Raw genomic sequence first — 14,320 nt, 5'->3', positions numbered from 1 at the left:
TGTATGTTATGATCGAGCCTATACGTGGTTACCTCATGACTTCTCGGGTACCTGCTATATTGCGAATCTTTTGCCTCCCACTTTCACTGTGGCCTCTGATTATCACAGAAATAGAATTGTGAGAGGTGTGGTTAGCAAAGAAGATACTTCCGGACAAGAAGCGGGAGACTTCTTTAAGGGTTTCCTACCGTTCTGGGGACCGATGGTTAATAGCAGGAACTTGAGGCAGTTAACTCGTGTAGTAGAATCAACTGCCAACATAACTGCAAATGCCCTTGGTAATTTGACAGCCGAACTCCAGGCGGATAGACTAATGACGTTGCAGAACCGTATGGTTCTAGATATCGTTCTAGCAGATAGAGGTGGGGTTTGTAAAGTCATCCATTCGAGCTGCTGCGTATTCATACCTGATAACGCTCCAACGGTTTATCAAGCCATCTCTAAGTTGCACAAAATTTCGGAGTCCATACACGTGGACGAAGGAAATTGGACGCTTCTGGGATGGTTTTGGGGTCTGATATCAACTTGGGGTTGGAAGATTCTGATGATCATAGGGGTTGTTGTGACATTTCTGTTCTCATGTTGTCTTTGTGTGCAATGTGGTCCTGCCTTATGTGGCCTTTGTGCTACGACGTGTATAAGACAGCCCGTTGTCACCAAAGAGGCTTTGAAGGATAGAATAATGTATCAACAACATCTGGATGATCTGATGAGTATCGAAATCGATTATGATTCCGACTAGTGCTTGCCTACATGAGGGCAAAAGGACCGTCTGAGGTTCCGTAAAAATTATTACGATGTTCTGGGCATTACCGAATATGGACGAGTTTGGTATCTACGAACCGCAAATGACGAGTTCGGCAAGTGTGCGAATTTTCGCTACACTACCTGCCAGGGTTCGTCTAATATTACGTGTTCTTCATCTGAACCCTTGGGTTCCATTTTAGATACGGCATCCATTTTGTTTCTTGCCCTCACGTAGTCAGCGAGCAGGTAACTGTTCGCTTCTTGACCCTCTAGTTCCCAGCCTTGCGGAAGACGCATATTCCTTTCATGCGTCTTTATGGCCGGAGGAATGGTACAGTGAAGGCAGATGGCTCAGCTTGAGGGTAATCTGGTCGTGCCGGTCTATTATGACAGCCGTGCAGGCGATGGGATCCAGCTCTTTGATCCTAAGATCATGCTTCCGATATTACCCCCACACTCTTTTCTCTACACGTGTCTGACTTCCTTGCAGCTGCTCTTGTCTCTTCTTCTTTGTCATTTACAACTCTAATGGGTGTGCCTAATGGTGGGAAGATGTACTTTTACAGTTGGGAACCGGCATTGCTATTGTAATTATGTTCCGGGATTCTGAACACATGAAAGCGACCTCTTTGAAGTTTACTGTGAGAACCGAATTGTAATCTTTTGTCCACATGTTATGCAATGGCAACATTCTGTATAAAAGAGAGCGACCTACAAACGCAATTTGAAGCAGACTCTCAGAACCTACACACTGTTGTACTTCTTGTGACTTTTGCCTCCCTGGAGTCATAAACGCTGATCTTTGACGCCGAAGGAAGTTTCCCGTGTCTCTGTAATTTGTGCGCCGAAACAGGTATCCCATGAAGGTTATAGGTGTTGTTCCCTGGCACCGCTGGTACTGTTAAAAGTCCAGTCCTTCATGCCCAAGATGCTCATGATGATGAGATATAAAGAAACACAGAGAAGAGCATCTCTCATTCCTCCTAAAATCTAAGCTTGTCTCATTAGCTGATACATGCACTCTCTTCCTCTTTTGGAGCTTCTGTTTGGTTGGGACCCCAGTGTGTGATCTCATCTGCCCCGTTCGTACTTCAGAGTCTTTTCTTTTAGCACTATGCAGTTTTTTTTGGTAGACCTGATGTTATTCATCCTGTGCCATCTCGCACTGACCCAATTGCTACTCTTCGAAGTCTTGCTCCATTAGCCTAACAGTGACCTCTCCTCCCCGTTGCACATCCCTCATATACTACTGCAACTGTGCTAAATGTCCACTTTTACCCTTGCTCTCTGTCTTGCTTCAGTAACATTAGCGCCCCAGACGACTCTGCTTCACTTTAGTGGCCTCTGAAAATTGGTCCCCAGATTCAAAACTTTTCTTCCTTTGACAACTGCTTGGAAAGAACACAACCACGTTCTAAATTATTTGATAACCATAAAAATCCATTATTAGTGAAGTATTTACCCCATTAGAATCCAAAAGATACCAAGTATACAAAAAAGTAAGTTAAATTAATTCACCAATGAGGAAAATATCAGCAACGTGAAACCTATTGAATTTGGATAAATACTCATATAATGGGGATAATGTGTATAACTGGGCCACTTGCTAATAAAAGGGAGCACTTGACAAAGCCAATCGCCTAGCTTGGTGGATCCAACACTTGCTTTCACAAATGCTGATTTTTACAAGTGGTACGAAAGGGGGCTTGACTGATCACGTCACTTTATCACCGTGCATTCTAACAATTACATTACACAATAAATGTTGGCATGTATACAGGGCTTTAAGTGGGCCGGGCCTTGCCGGTGATGACGTTTTAACAAGCATTTGCAATGCAATACGTTTCGCATTTGCGTGAGTTTAAGCTATTGGCATCGTAATTGACAATGCCTTTTATTTATGTTTTAAAAAACAAAAATAATATCTGGTGTGTCACGCAGTTTGGTGCTTACTTTCCCTCCATGTTAAACAACAGTAGATGTTTCAGCACCCAGGCTATTGTGCTGCAAAGCTAAATACATATAAGGTCCCAAAGATGAGGCCGATTGCATTGCAAATGCTTGTTGTTATTTGGGATGCTGTCCTAATTTATCTTGATTTTGCTGCTCATGTGAGACTTTTCCGTATTAACTTAGCATTTTTGCCTTCATAGTATTTACTCTTTATCACCTTGTGGTGAGGAGAACAGTGATAGTGTGAATTGCAACATGGCCATCAAAGTAACTCCAGAAGAACAGGAGGTGAACGTTCTAAAGGTTGGACAGGAAGCGGTAATAGGGAAGGAACTAGTGGGAGGCCTTTATAAGGAGGACGGACAAGGCCGTGGGTTTACGGTGCTAGAAGAGGTAGGCAATGGACTGAGGGGCGACAATGTGAAGGCTGGGAATCCAAACGGAGGAGCTAGTGGGAGGGACATGCAGAGAGAGTAAAGTGAGCCTGCTAATGGTGATGCATAGTCTAGGGATCTGGAGGACCCAGAGCATAACGCTGACAGACAGGGCAGTTGAAGGGAAGTAGGAGCGTCACAGCTTAGGAAGAGGGTTGTGGCCTCAGGAAAGTATATTTTCCTAACTTATTTGGCCTAATAGGTTGGTGGCACATTGACGCTGGGCACAATTGATCTTTGAAACACCCCAGGTGGTCACACAGGGGTGTAAACAATAAATTTTATATAAAGGAAGTGAAAGGGGGGCGGTTGCACCCGCTGACGCACGAGTTTCCCTTTACTACCGAGGGGATCATACCTTCTGGACTGGTAATTGGGGACTACTATATGATTCCGGGAGAAGGGATGAACGATGTAGAGATCGTGGAAAATATTGAATGTGGGAGAAAAGAAGGAGAAATACTATTACCTGGATGTCATGGTCACTGCAAACGGCTCTCACCCCTGATTTTTGAGACGTTTGGAATAAAACCCTTTCATTTTTCGTTGTTCTATAGCTCAATTATTGAGTGGTCTCACTTGCTCATTTCAGATACTGTGCTATACTGATGCTGGGTGCGATATTCCTTTACGTAAGGCCAACCTAAAGTGGAATCCTGAGGTAAATGGTGATGTTCTAAACATTCTGGTCAGTCATGATTATTGGTTTACAGTCTTAAATATTGGGGTACTGGCGGAGTTCCACCTGACCAGCTCTAATCCTGGGTTCCAGACTAATGTGCTATTCACCGCAAAGCACTTCAACAACTCCACAGGGCTAATAAGTGCTATAATAATAGAATTTACAATTACAACAGTGCTGTCAATAACATTATCTGCCCACAACTCTGTGTGAATACGTCAAAGCATTTTTTATTTTTCAATTATGAACAAAAGGGGACTCTCCAATAACACAAAGCAGTATGCCACCTAATTTTTAGAAAATCTAAAGATATAGAGCAGCTCAGGCTCATTCATGCAAGTAAAATGACTACTGAGATGCATTGACAATGGACTACATATATGATATTGACATAATACATTTTAATTTAGCAGCTGTTTGAAATTACGGTATGTGAAGACAAACTATGACACCTAACTTAAACAATAAAATAAAGGGGACATATAAGATGGATACTTCTGGTATATCGAGGCGATTTCTTATAGAAAAATGATGATGATTGCTTAACAGATTTAAATGAGTCAGAAAAATCAATGTCACTGTAGTCAGTGCTTAATTAGAACAATGAGTGCTGGTGCCAAAGCTCGGCTCAGAAGCCTGCAGCCATTGAAACTAAATGCTGCCACACTGAATACAAAGGCTGCATAGCTTTAAATCCACGTCATGCCTTTTTAAGCCACTAACGGTCACTCCACCTGCCCCTTTTTCTCACTCTTGAATGTTCCTGCTTTCGCCCTGACGGTTTTGCTGTCTCTCTCTTCCTTCACCCCTCTCTATTGTGTGTTTTTTCCCTTTGCACTCGGTATATATCTTATGGGAAACAAATGTGCCCCTTCACAAAAATGAGTGCTACTGGTCCCCAGTGGTAACCACTGCCTCAAATTAAGTGCTGACTGTAGTGATTTCAAATCAGAGATGAGGCTACGTCAATCGTGACCACATAAAACGACCCTAGATACTTCTGTAGTACAAAACGTGATTATCTATTAACAAAGAAGAAAAAACATGAATATACTTACCTCCAAACCTTTCCAACATGTTCTGTACTTCGCCCCTGTGGGAAAACATTGCTTCAGTTAAAACAAACAGGCACATATAAGTTTCTTACTGATACTTTATAAATGGACATTTCATACACTGGGTGGCTGAAAAAAGATATTTAATTTCTAAAGGAAGTAGCATGGTCTACAACGAAATATAAATGCATTAAAGTGTTAATGTCAAATCTAAAACCAAAAAGTACATACATATGTGGTCAACAATGTGTCTAGGCATCACTAGTCTTCACATTAATATTAAGTAAAATTTAACTCAGTCGTTAGAAAAGAGAGTTCACGTTCTTAGGCATGAGTTAGCAACATATAAACTTTCCCTTGTCATGACAGAAGAGTGACACATTAACTAGATTGTGCTTAATTCACAAAGCCATTTGTGCTTGAAACGTCAAATTGTATATTCAGAAATGGCTTAACTTACTTGTGCAAATTCATTGTTTAAATTTCTTTACAGTTATAAAAAGAATGTACTTATGCATATTACTATCCCAGAATGGTATGACAATGTATTTATCATTATTATTATAGTGCATTTAATCAGGGTGATTTACAAAGTGAAACATAAAAATGGTACAATACACAATGAGAAACATGGAATTTGCATTGGTACACCAAGGATACTCTTGTTCTGTTAAAGTCAGGAAAAGATCCTTTAGTACTTTCCTGCAAACCGGGTAATCAGAGGCAGAAAAGGCTGATATCTGGATATAAGTTAATAAGGAGTGGGAATGAATGAAAACAGGAAGAAGCACATATGGGGCTATTGGAACAGAGAGAATAAGAGGAGCACGAGAACAATTAAATTTAATTAAAAACATGAATAAGGTGAAGCAAGTAAGTGTGAAACACACACAGATAGCAACATCTGGACAGAAAGCTTAAAGGTAACAAACTGAGCTCAGCAGGAAGAATACTAGCCAAGAAAAGAAGACAACTTCAAGAGTTTTGAACAGGTTGAACCTGAGTGAGCAGATACTTCTGGAGGGCAACATTACCAAGAACAGTAGTTGATGCAAGAAAAGACCAACCACTAAATATACAACTTACACAAGGAAGTAATAGAAAGGATTTGATTTGACAAATTTTATGAAGCTACCAATAACAAGTCTTGACGACTGATCAGGCTTGTCCAGAAAAAGTAATTGATGAATTAAAGATAATACCAACATTCTTAGCTGAGGAAGAAAATTAAATGAGATGTGCACTGAAGGGAAACAAATCAGAGAAGGGGTATGTATTACTGATGAGGCAGGAAAACATGAACCTTTCTTAGGATTTAGTTTTAAGAAATGCAAGGATGTCCAGTTTTCAATGGATGAAATACAAACAGATTAGATTAGGAGGATAATCATTAAATGAAGAATATGAGAAATGCATCGAAGTCACCAGTATAACAGTTTGACAAAGTCAAGGGAAAAAATAATAGTAGCAAAAAGAACAGGATACAGTGAAAAGTGTAGTACATCAAGAACTAGCACTATGGAACCGCATGAATAGGAAACAAGAAAACAGAAAATGAGGAATCAGTAAGATAAAAAAACAACCAATTAAGAATAGCATTTAAGGTTCCTGGATCAGTGAGAGAATGAATAAGAATGGAGTGATCCACCTCCTTGAAATACATCAGTAAATCTTTTATGGGCTACTGGGGGCCTTACAGGGTGGATTTAGGGCCAAACATTCCAAACTGCGCAAACTGCTGTGCCATCCTATCCACTGTTTTGTTTTGTACCAGACGCACAAGTTACTTACCTTCGGTGAAGATATATCTGTAAGAAACAGTAGTTAGTGTTAGATTCCTTACCTTAGAATATCCCCAGGCATCAGACTGGATCAGGAAAGTTTTGCGTAGCAGTACCCTTGCGCATCGGTAGGCGTCGTCTGCGGCTCCGCATCTGTCGGCATGACGTCGTCGGAGTACTTAGACGCCGCCCCCGCGCGCTGACGTCAGTTCTTATACACAGCTTTTCTGCACCAGAAACACAGAGCCATGATAAAAACCGACACTGGTGCCATGAAACTAGGGCCCTCAAAGGGAAGAACCTTAACCTTAGATATCGGTTCGCAGAGCGGGGAGGATGGGTGGGGCGGTAAGGAATCTAACACTAACTACTCTTTCTTATAGATGTATCGTTACCGAAGGTAAGTAACTTGTGCATCTGAAAGAAACAGGTTAGTGTTAGATTCCTTACCTTAGAAGAGATACCCCAGCAATATCAACCCCGGTGGTGGGTCTGCAAACCAATGATCACACCAGAAAGTCCTGGAGAACAGAACGGCCAAAGAAGCCATCTCTCCGGATTTGGCTGTCCAGGCAGTAGTGTCTAGCGAACGTGTGCAGCAAGGCCCACGTAGCTGCCTGACAGATGTCCTGCAAGGGGACTCCCCGACCCAGGGCAGTAGTACCCGCCATGGCCCGAGTGGAGTGGGCACACAGCCCCACCGGAGGCTCCTTCTTAGCCAGAGAATAACAGGCCTTAATGCACAAAACGACCAATCGAGAAATGGTTTGTTTGTGCACCGCCCGTCCCTTCTTAGCGCCCACGTACCCAACAAAGAGCTGGTCGTCCACCCGGAACTTGCGTGTGCGGTCCAAATAGAATGAGAGCGCGCGTTTTGGGTCCAGACGGTGGAGCCTCTCTTCCTCTTTTGAGGGATGCGGAGGCGGAAAGAAGGTGGGCAAGGTGATGACTGCCCGATGTGGAAGGCTGTAACAACCTTGGACAGGAAAGAGGGACGTGTTTTCAAGACAACTTTGTCCGGATGGACAGAAAGGAAAGGAGGCTTAGAAGAAAGACTGGAGCTCGCTCACCCTCCTGGCAGAGGTGATGGCAACCAGGAATGCAGTCTTAAGAGTAAGAAGACGGAGAGGACAATTATGAAGTGGCTCAAAGGGAGCGCACATCAAATAAGTCAGAACAAGGTTAAAGTCCCACTGAGGCATCACGAAAAGAACAGGAGGAAACATGTGAGTGATGCCCTTCAAGAATCTATTTACAACAGGGGACTTGAAAAGAGAAGGCTGATCAGGACGCCTTAAGAAGGCTGAAATAGCAGAGAGGTAGCCTTTGATAGTGCCCAGAGCAGAGCCCTGCTGGGCAAGAGAAAGAAGGAAGAGGAGAACCTCTGAAAGAGGGGCAGAAAGGGGATCCACAGCCTTTCCTGTGCACAATGCCACAAATCGGTTCCACCTGCAGGCATATACCATTTTCGTGGAGGGACGCCTGGCTGCCAGAATGACATCACAGACTTCAGGAGGCAATTCAAATGGCCTCAACTGACGCCGCTCAATCTACATGCATGGAGGTGGAGGCTAGACAGGTTTGGGTGGAGGACCGTCCCCTGCTGCTGCGACAGAAGGTCCTCCTGAAGAGGCAGACGAATCGGGGGATCGACTGACATGCTGAGTAGCTCGGGATACCAGTACCTTCGTACCCAGTCCAGAGCCACAAGGAAGACTTGGGCCCGGTTGCGCCTGATCGTCTTCAGCACTCTGGGCAGAAGTAGTATAGGCGGAAAGGCGTACAACAGACCGCAACTCCACTCGCGACGAAAAGCGTCGCCGAGCGAATGCCGCCTTGGAAATTCCAACACGCAGAACTGATGACATTGCACGTTCTCTTCTGTGACGAATAGATCTAACCAAGGCTCTCCCCACTGCCGAAAGAGACCATGCGCCATGTCCGAGTTCAGATACCATTCGTGATCCATCATGCACCGACGGCTGAGTTCGTCCGCCCGGGCGTTCAGGGAACATGACAGGTGTTGAACCATCAGGGTGACGCCGTGGCGTTCCAGCCATTGCCAGAGGTGCAGAGCCTTCTGGCAGAGGGTCCACGACCCCACCCCGCTCTGTTTGTTGCAGTACCACATGGTGGTGGTGTTGTCCGTGAACACCTGCACCACACTTCCACATACAGAGGGAAGGAATGCCTTCAGTGCAAGCCGGATCGCCCTCAGCTTGGAAAGTTGATGTGGAGCCGGGACTCCGCCAGAGACCAGAGGCCTCTGATCTCCGCCTCTCCCTTGTGGCCCCCCAGCCCAGGAGGGACGCATCCGTCACAACTACGTGCTCCAGTTGGGGTAGGGAGAGGGATCTGCCGCCGACCCAATCGCGGTCCGTGAGCCACCTCTGCAACTGCCTCGCAGTGCCCTTCGAGATCAGGACGTGGTCGGACAGGTTGCCCTGATGCTGGGCCCACTGAAACGTCAGCTCCCACTGCAGAGCCCGCACCAGCCACCGGGCGTGATGCACCAGAAGGATGCAGGAGGCCATCAGCCCCAGAAGCCGCAGCGTCAACCTGACGAGACCCGGGATAAAGGCTGAAAGATCGGAATCAGAGCCTGGATGTCCCGAACCCGCTGTTCGGGAGGATAAACTCGAAACTGCGCCAAATCCAGAACCGCTCCGATGAAGAGGAGCTTTTGAGAGGGACACAGGTGTGACTTCGGCACATTGATGCAAAACCCCAGCAAGTGCAGGAGGTCGGCCATAGTCTGGAGGTGGCTGACGACTGCCTGGGGCGAGCCCGCCTTCAACAACCAGTCATCGAGATAGGGGAAGACTGACACCCCTAATCTACGCAGATGAGCTGCGACCACCGCCATCACTTTCGTGAACACCCGTGGGGCGCTGGTAAGGCCAAAGGGGAGCACGGTGAACTGAAAGTGCTCGTGGCCCACCGTGAACTGCAGGTAACGCCAATGGGCCGGCAGGACGGGGATGTGGAAATAAGGGTCCTGCAAGTCCAACGCTACCATCCAGTCTTCGGGGTCCAGGGCAGCTAAGATCTGAGGCAAAGTCAGAATCTTCAACTTCTCCTTCCGGAGGAAGCCGTTGACGTTCCGCAGGTCCAAGATAGGGCATAGGCCCCCTTTGCCCTTCTTGGGAACCAGAAAGTAGAGGGAATAGTAACCACAACCTACTTCTGGCCCTGGAATGCGCTCGATGGCCCCCTTGGCCAAGAGGGCCGATACTTCCTCTTGCAGAAGTTGCAAGTGATCCCCCGACACGCGGTGCTACTGCGGTGGCATGGCTGGAGGGGTAGCCCCTTCGGACGATTTGCAGCACCCACCTGTCCGATGTGATGTTGCGCCAGTGGAGGAGGTGATGGCCGACCCTGCCCCCACTGGCATCAAATGGGCCTGAAAGCTCAGACTAGGAAGGCTTTGAGGCAGATGCTGCGGGGGTGGATGTGGACTGACCTCGCCGTTGTCCCCTGGCACCGCCACGGCGGTTACCACGTCTGCCGCCGCGCTGGATGTTAGACTGCGGCCCGTGGCTGGCAGGACGTGAAGGGGTGCCTCTTCCTTGGCCACGAAAGGAGCGAAAGGCAGACTGCTGCTGACGCTGGCCCGACAGGCCCAAGGATTTGGCCCTAGCCCTGGAGTCCTTGAAGCGTTCATGCGCATGAACTGCCTTGCCACCAAAGAGGTGGCTGCCATCGAACGGCATGTCCATGAGGGTGTTCTGGACATCAGCCGAGAAGTTGGTGGACCTCAGCCAGGTGTGGCGGCGAACCGCCACCGTCTTTGACAACGCCCTGCCCAGCGAGTCCGTGGTATCCAGTCCACATCGAATGGAGTACCGTGCAGCGTCTCGTCCCTCCGCAAGGGCTTGAGCGAACTTCACCCGGGCCCGCTCCGGGCACTGCGGCAGCACGGCCGCAACCGTATCCCACAGAGAGTGGGTGTAACGGCCCAAAAGGCAAGCGGTGTTGACTGACCACAACCCCAAACTGAGGGAGGAGAACAGTTTCTTGCCAAACTGTGCATACCTTTTGGATTCCCGATCAGGAGGTGCAGTCGGGAATGCGGACTGGGAAGTAGAGGCCTGGATAACCAGGCTCTCGGGGTGGGGGGGTGGACAGAAAACTAGGGTCGCCCGGAGCAGGGCGGTGGCGCCTGGCGACGTTCCTACCTACAGGGAAACTGTAGCGGGCCTGGACCAGGTGCCCAACAGGACGTCCGTGAGAGCCTCATTAAACGGCAGTAGAGGCTCCGAAGAGCTTACCTGCGGTTTACGGACCTCAGTGAGGATGTTAGACCTCACAGCCGCGACGGGGAGCTCAAGAGCCAAGGCCTTGGCCGCCCTCGTCAGCACCACACTATAAGCAGCCCCCTCCTCCGTAGCCACGGTAGGAGGGGAGACAAAGCCAGTGTCAGGCGAAGTGTCGAGACCACTGGTTTCCCTTAGCTCGTCTGCCCAGTCCTGAAATGACTGACACTCCTGTGTCAGAGGGTCCTCAGACCCCTCCCAGTCACCCACGTTCTCCATCTCCTGAAAATCAGGTGCAAATGGCGGAGCCGGATCATAGAAGAATTGTTCTTCTACCGGCGTCGAATGCGTCGTCGAGCGACGCCGGTCCGACGCCGGATCTGGACCGAGGGAAGGGCCGGGCCGACACCCTAGTGGTCGACGCCTGCGGGGTCATAAGGTCGACCGGCGGCGACCCGGATACGGAACCGGATCCAGCGGGGCCCTGCGGTGCCGGGACCGAAGTCGCCGGCGGCGCCGGGGCCGAAGCACCCACCCCCCTTGGGCTCCCAGCCGGGACCGCGGGGCCCGGCTGGGAGGACTTGGAGCCTGACGAATGGTGACGACTCGCCGAGCTTCGACGACTGTGGCCCTGTGACCGGTCCCTCGACCCCCTCCTGGACCGGGGCCGTGAGCGGCACGGGGCCCACTGCCAGATCTCGAGGCGCTTACGGGACCGCTCCCGCCTAGTCTTCGTCGTCAGGGCCCGGCAGTCGGGGCACGACTTGTCGTCGTGGTCGGCCCCAAGGCAATAGAGGCACCGGCGGTGGGGATCGGTAACCGACATCAGTCGGTTGCAGTCAGTACAGGGCTTGAACCAGGGCATCCCTACCGGCACCGAGAGTCGTAAAGACTCGGAAAGTGATCAAAAAGGATCGATAAAGTTTAGTCAAAAAATGACTAAGAGTACTGCTTTTTCTGGATCTGCGCTTGCCGGCGCGGAAAACAGAAGAACTGACGTCAGCGCTCGAGGGCGGCGTACTCCGACGACGTCATCCTGGCACCAACGACGCCGACGACGGACACGGCGCCGCAGACGACGCCTACCGACCCGCAAGGGTACTGCTACGCAAAACTTTCCGGATCCAGTCTGACGCCTGGGGATATTCTAAAGTAAGGAATCTAACACTAACCTGTTCCTTTCAGATTTCCATATATTTTTGTTTGAAATGATGGGGTATCTTATCCATGGGGGCCTCACTAACAACTTTAGGTGCGCCCTGAAAGGGGAAACCCTCATTTGATCTGGCCACCCTTTAGTCTCAAGAGTGGGCCCCTACCGACTTCACTCAGTGGTTTCAATGATAGCACGGTCGGCTGATGGCAACTGATTAGATTGTTTCTTGGGAGCCTAGTTAAAGCCTGGGGAACAAACTCTGCCTTCCCAGGGTACACCTAGGAGACAAGCTTGTAGTGAATGCGTGCCTCTTTTATTATTTTTGCATGTCTGAGATATTCACAAACAGGACAATTTTGTTTGTAACATTAATAGTAATGCGTGCACACTCTAAATGCATACTCAACATTCTTGGTGCACTTCCCAGGTCTCCGATACTGTCTAGAGGTAAAGAACAAGTTACTTACCTTAGGAAACACTTTTTTTTGGTAGAGACTCTACCTAGCAGCAGATTCCTCACCTTTGAATATTCCTCAGGCGTCAGGCAGGATCCTGAAAATATTGATTGGTAGCTCTGCACGCCAGTGGGTGGCATTGTTTGGCTCAGCGTTGATGGTGTCTGCGTCAGAAGTGATGTCGCAGAGCCTATCTAGGGCCCACCCCAGCGCACTGCCAGCAGTTTCTTTTGTGACTAGTTCCATGTAAAGAGGCCAGTTCACAGAGCAGGGAGGATGGGAGAATTGGTTAGGAATCTGTGGTTATAGTCTCTACCAGAACAAGCATTAGCATAGCCAATAGGTCTTGCCTATGGGACCTTATAAGTGTTTAGCCATGCAGCAGTTGATGTTGTTGCACCAAGGATATTGTGCTGGATAACCAAACACTTATAAGGTCCCAAAGGTGAGACCTATTGGCTATGCCAATGCTTGTTTAATCTCGCCTCGATTACTGCGCAGTGGTATATTCTTGTCTGTTTAAGGACTCACTATATAAAATATAGGAAATTAAAAACGCGATTCCAGACTGATGTTGATCCTGAAAAAAATCTGACCATGTTTCTCCTGCACCTGTAATCTCTGTATCGGTTACATAGCGAAGAGCCAATTCAATTTCAAGCATCGTGTTTTATAAATAAACCTTTTCAGGTATAAGCATTGTTCCATGCCTACACAAAGTCTGAGATCAACTAATTCGCTCAGACTGCTATGTTCCTTAATGTAAGCTACTTACCTGATAGTTCGATTTTTGCAGCTGCAGGAGGACTCAGTAAGTTACAAACTTGTTAACGAAAATGTATTAATCTGCATGTTACAAATACCAGCAAGGCTACTCAGCCATCAGTCCTTTATAGGTCAGTAAACTAAGCACCATTTAATTCAGTGATATTAACACTCTGTTGCCAACTCTAGTGCCATGAACCGCTTGGGTATAAGCTGCGCTTTACCAAAACCCAAACAAGACAACTCTTATAGCGTACTATCCATTAAAAAGTGCGTTCCATTGTTGGTAATATCTCTACAATTAAATGCATAAGTGCTCTCCACAGAATATTTTTTTTTAGCAAATGCTAAATGTTAGCCGGCCTCCCTATACAGTGCCTCAATGAGAAAGGTTTCCCAGAGTCAACTCATAAAGAATCGAGAATGAACGCAAATTACTCAGCCAGTTTGCGGTTTTCCGTTAATAATCACATCCGAATGAAGTACACTACACATCTCGGGACTCGCATGCTCGAACATAAACACACACACACACACACACACACACACATACGTAGGCGCTGTCAAATGTTTGTTCGTGTCACCAGCAAAGCAAAAAGATTTGTACTTGGCTCTGCCCACGTTGTTGCGCTGTCAGAGGTTTGAGCCTGCTTGCAGCGGGAGCCTCCTTGTAGCGGGAGCGACAGCTCTGCTGTCGGAGGATTATTAAGTCTGTAAACTCTGTAAAGCAGTGGCCATTGCTCTGCTGCCAGATTGAGCCTGTAGGTTCTGTGAAAAGCATATCCACAGGCGTAGTTCACATTGTCACTTGTACCAGTCCTGCAGGTAGGCACTACGGTGCGGTGGACGAAGTTACATTTACCCAGAATTCAGTTGCTGAGTGTGTCACCAGCAAAGCATAAAGATTTGTACATGGCTCTGCCCACGTTGTGGCGCTCAGCATATGGCGTCCTTGAACCTCAAGGGCGACCCTCAAGGCACTGCAAGACTGCGCGCAAGCGCTTAAATCATTGAAAAACAAATGTTCTTGGATAGT

At 47.8% G+C, this 14,320-nt stretch overlaps 1 protein-coding gene across 6 annotated transcripts in view; it reads right to left on the bottom strand.

Annotated features, from left to right (window-relative positions):
* The window catches only part of SYCP3 (synaptonemal complex protein 3), a 1,302,221-nt gene that overhangs the window by 502,313 nt on the left and 785,588 nt on the right, over nt 1-14,320 (bottom strand). For all 6 annotated transcript variants that reach the window (XM_078675094.1, XM_078675093.1, XM_078675124.1 and 3 more), the window contains one exon: nt 4,875-4,909. In XM_078675094.1, the coding sequence (XP_078531220.1) occupies nt 4,875-4,909 (35 nt within the window). The remainder of the gene's footprint in view (nt 1-4,874; nt 4,910-14,320) is intronic.

This window comes from Lissotriton helveticus, chromosome 1_1 (assembly GCF_964261635.1).
Source record: "Lissotriton helveticus chromosome 1_1, aLisHel1.1, whole genome shotgun sequence".
NCBI lineage: Eukaryota > Metazoa > Chordata > Amphibia > Caudata > Salamandridae > Lissotriton > Lissotriton helveticus.
The sequence above is the reverse complement of the archived record's forward strand: the minus strand, read 5'-3'. Positions and strand labels throughout refer to the sequence as shown.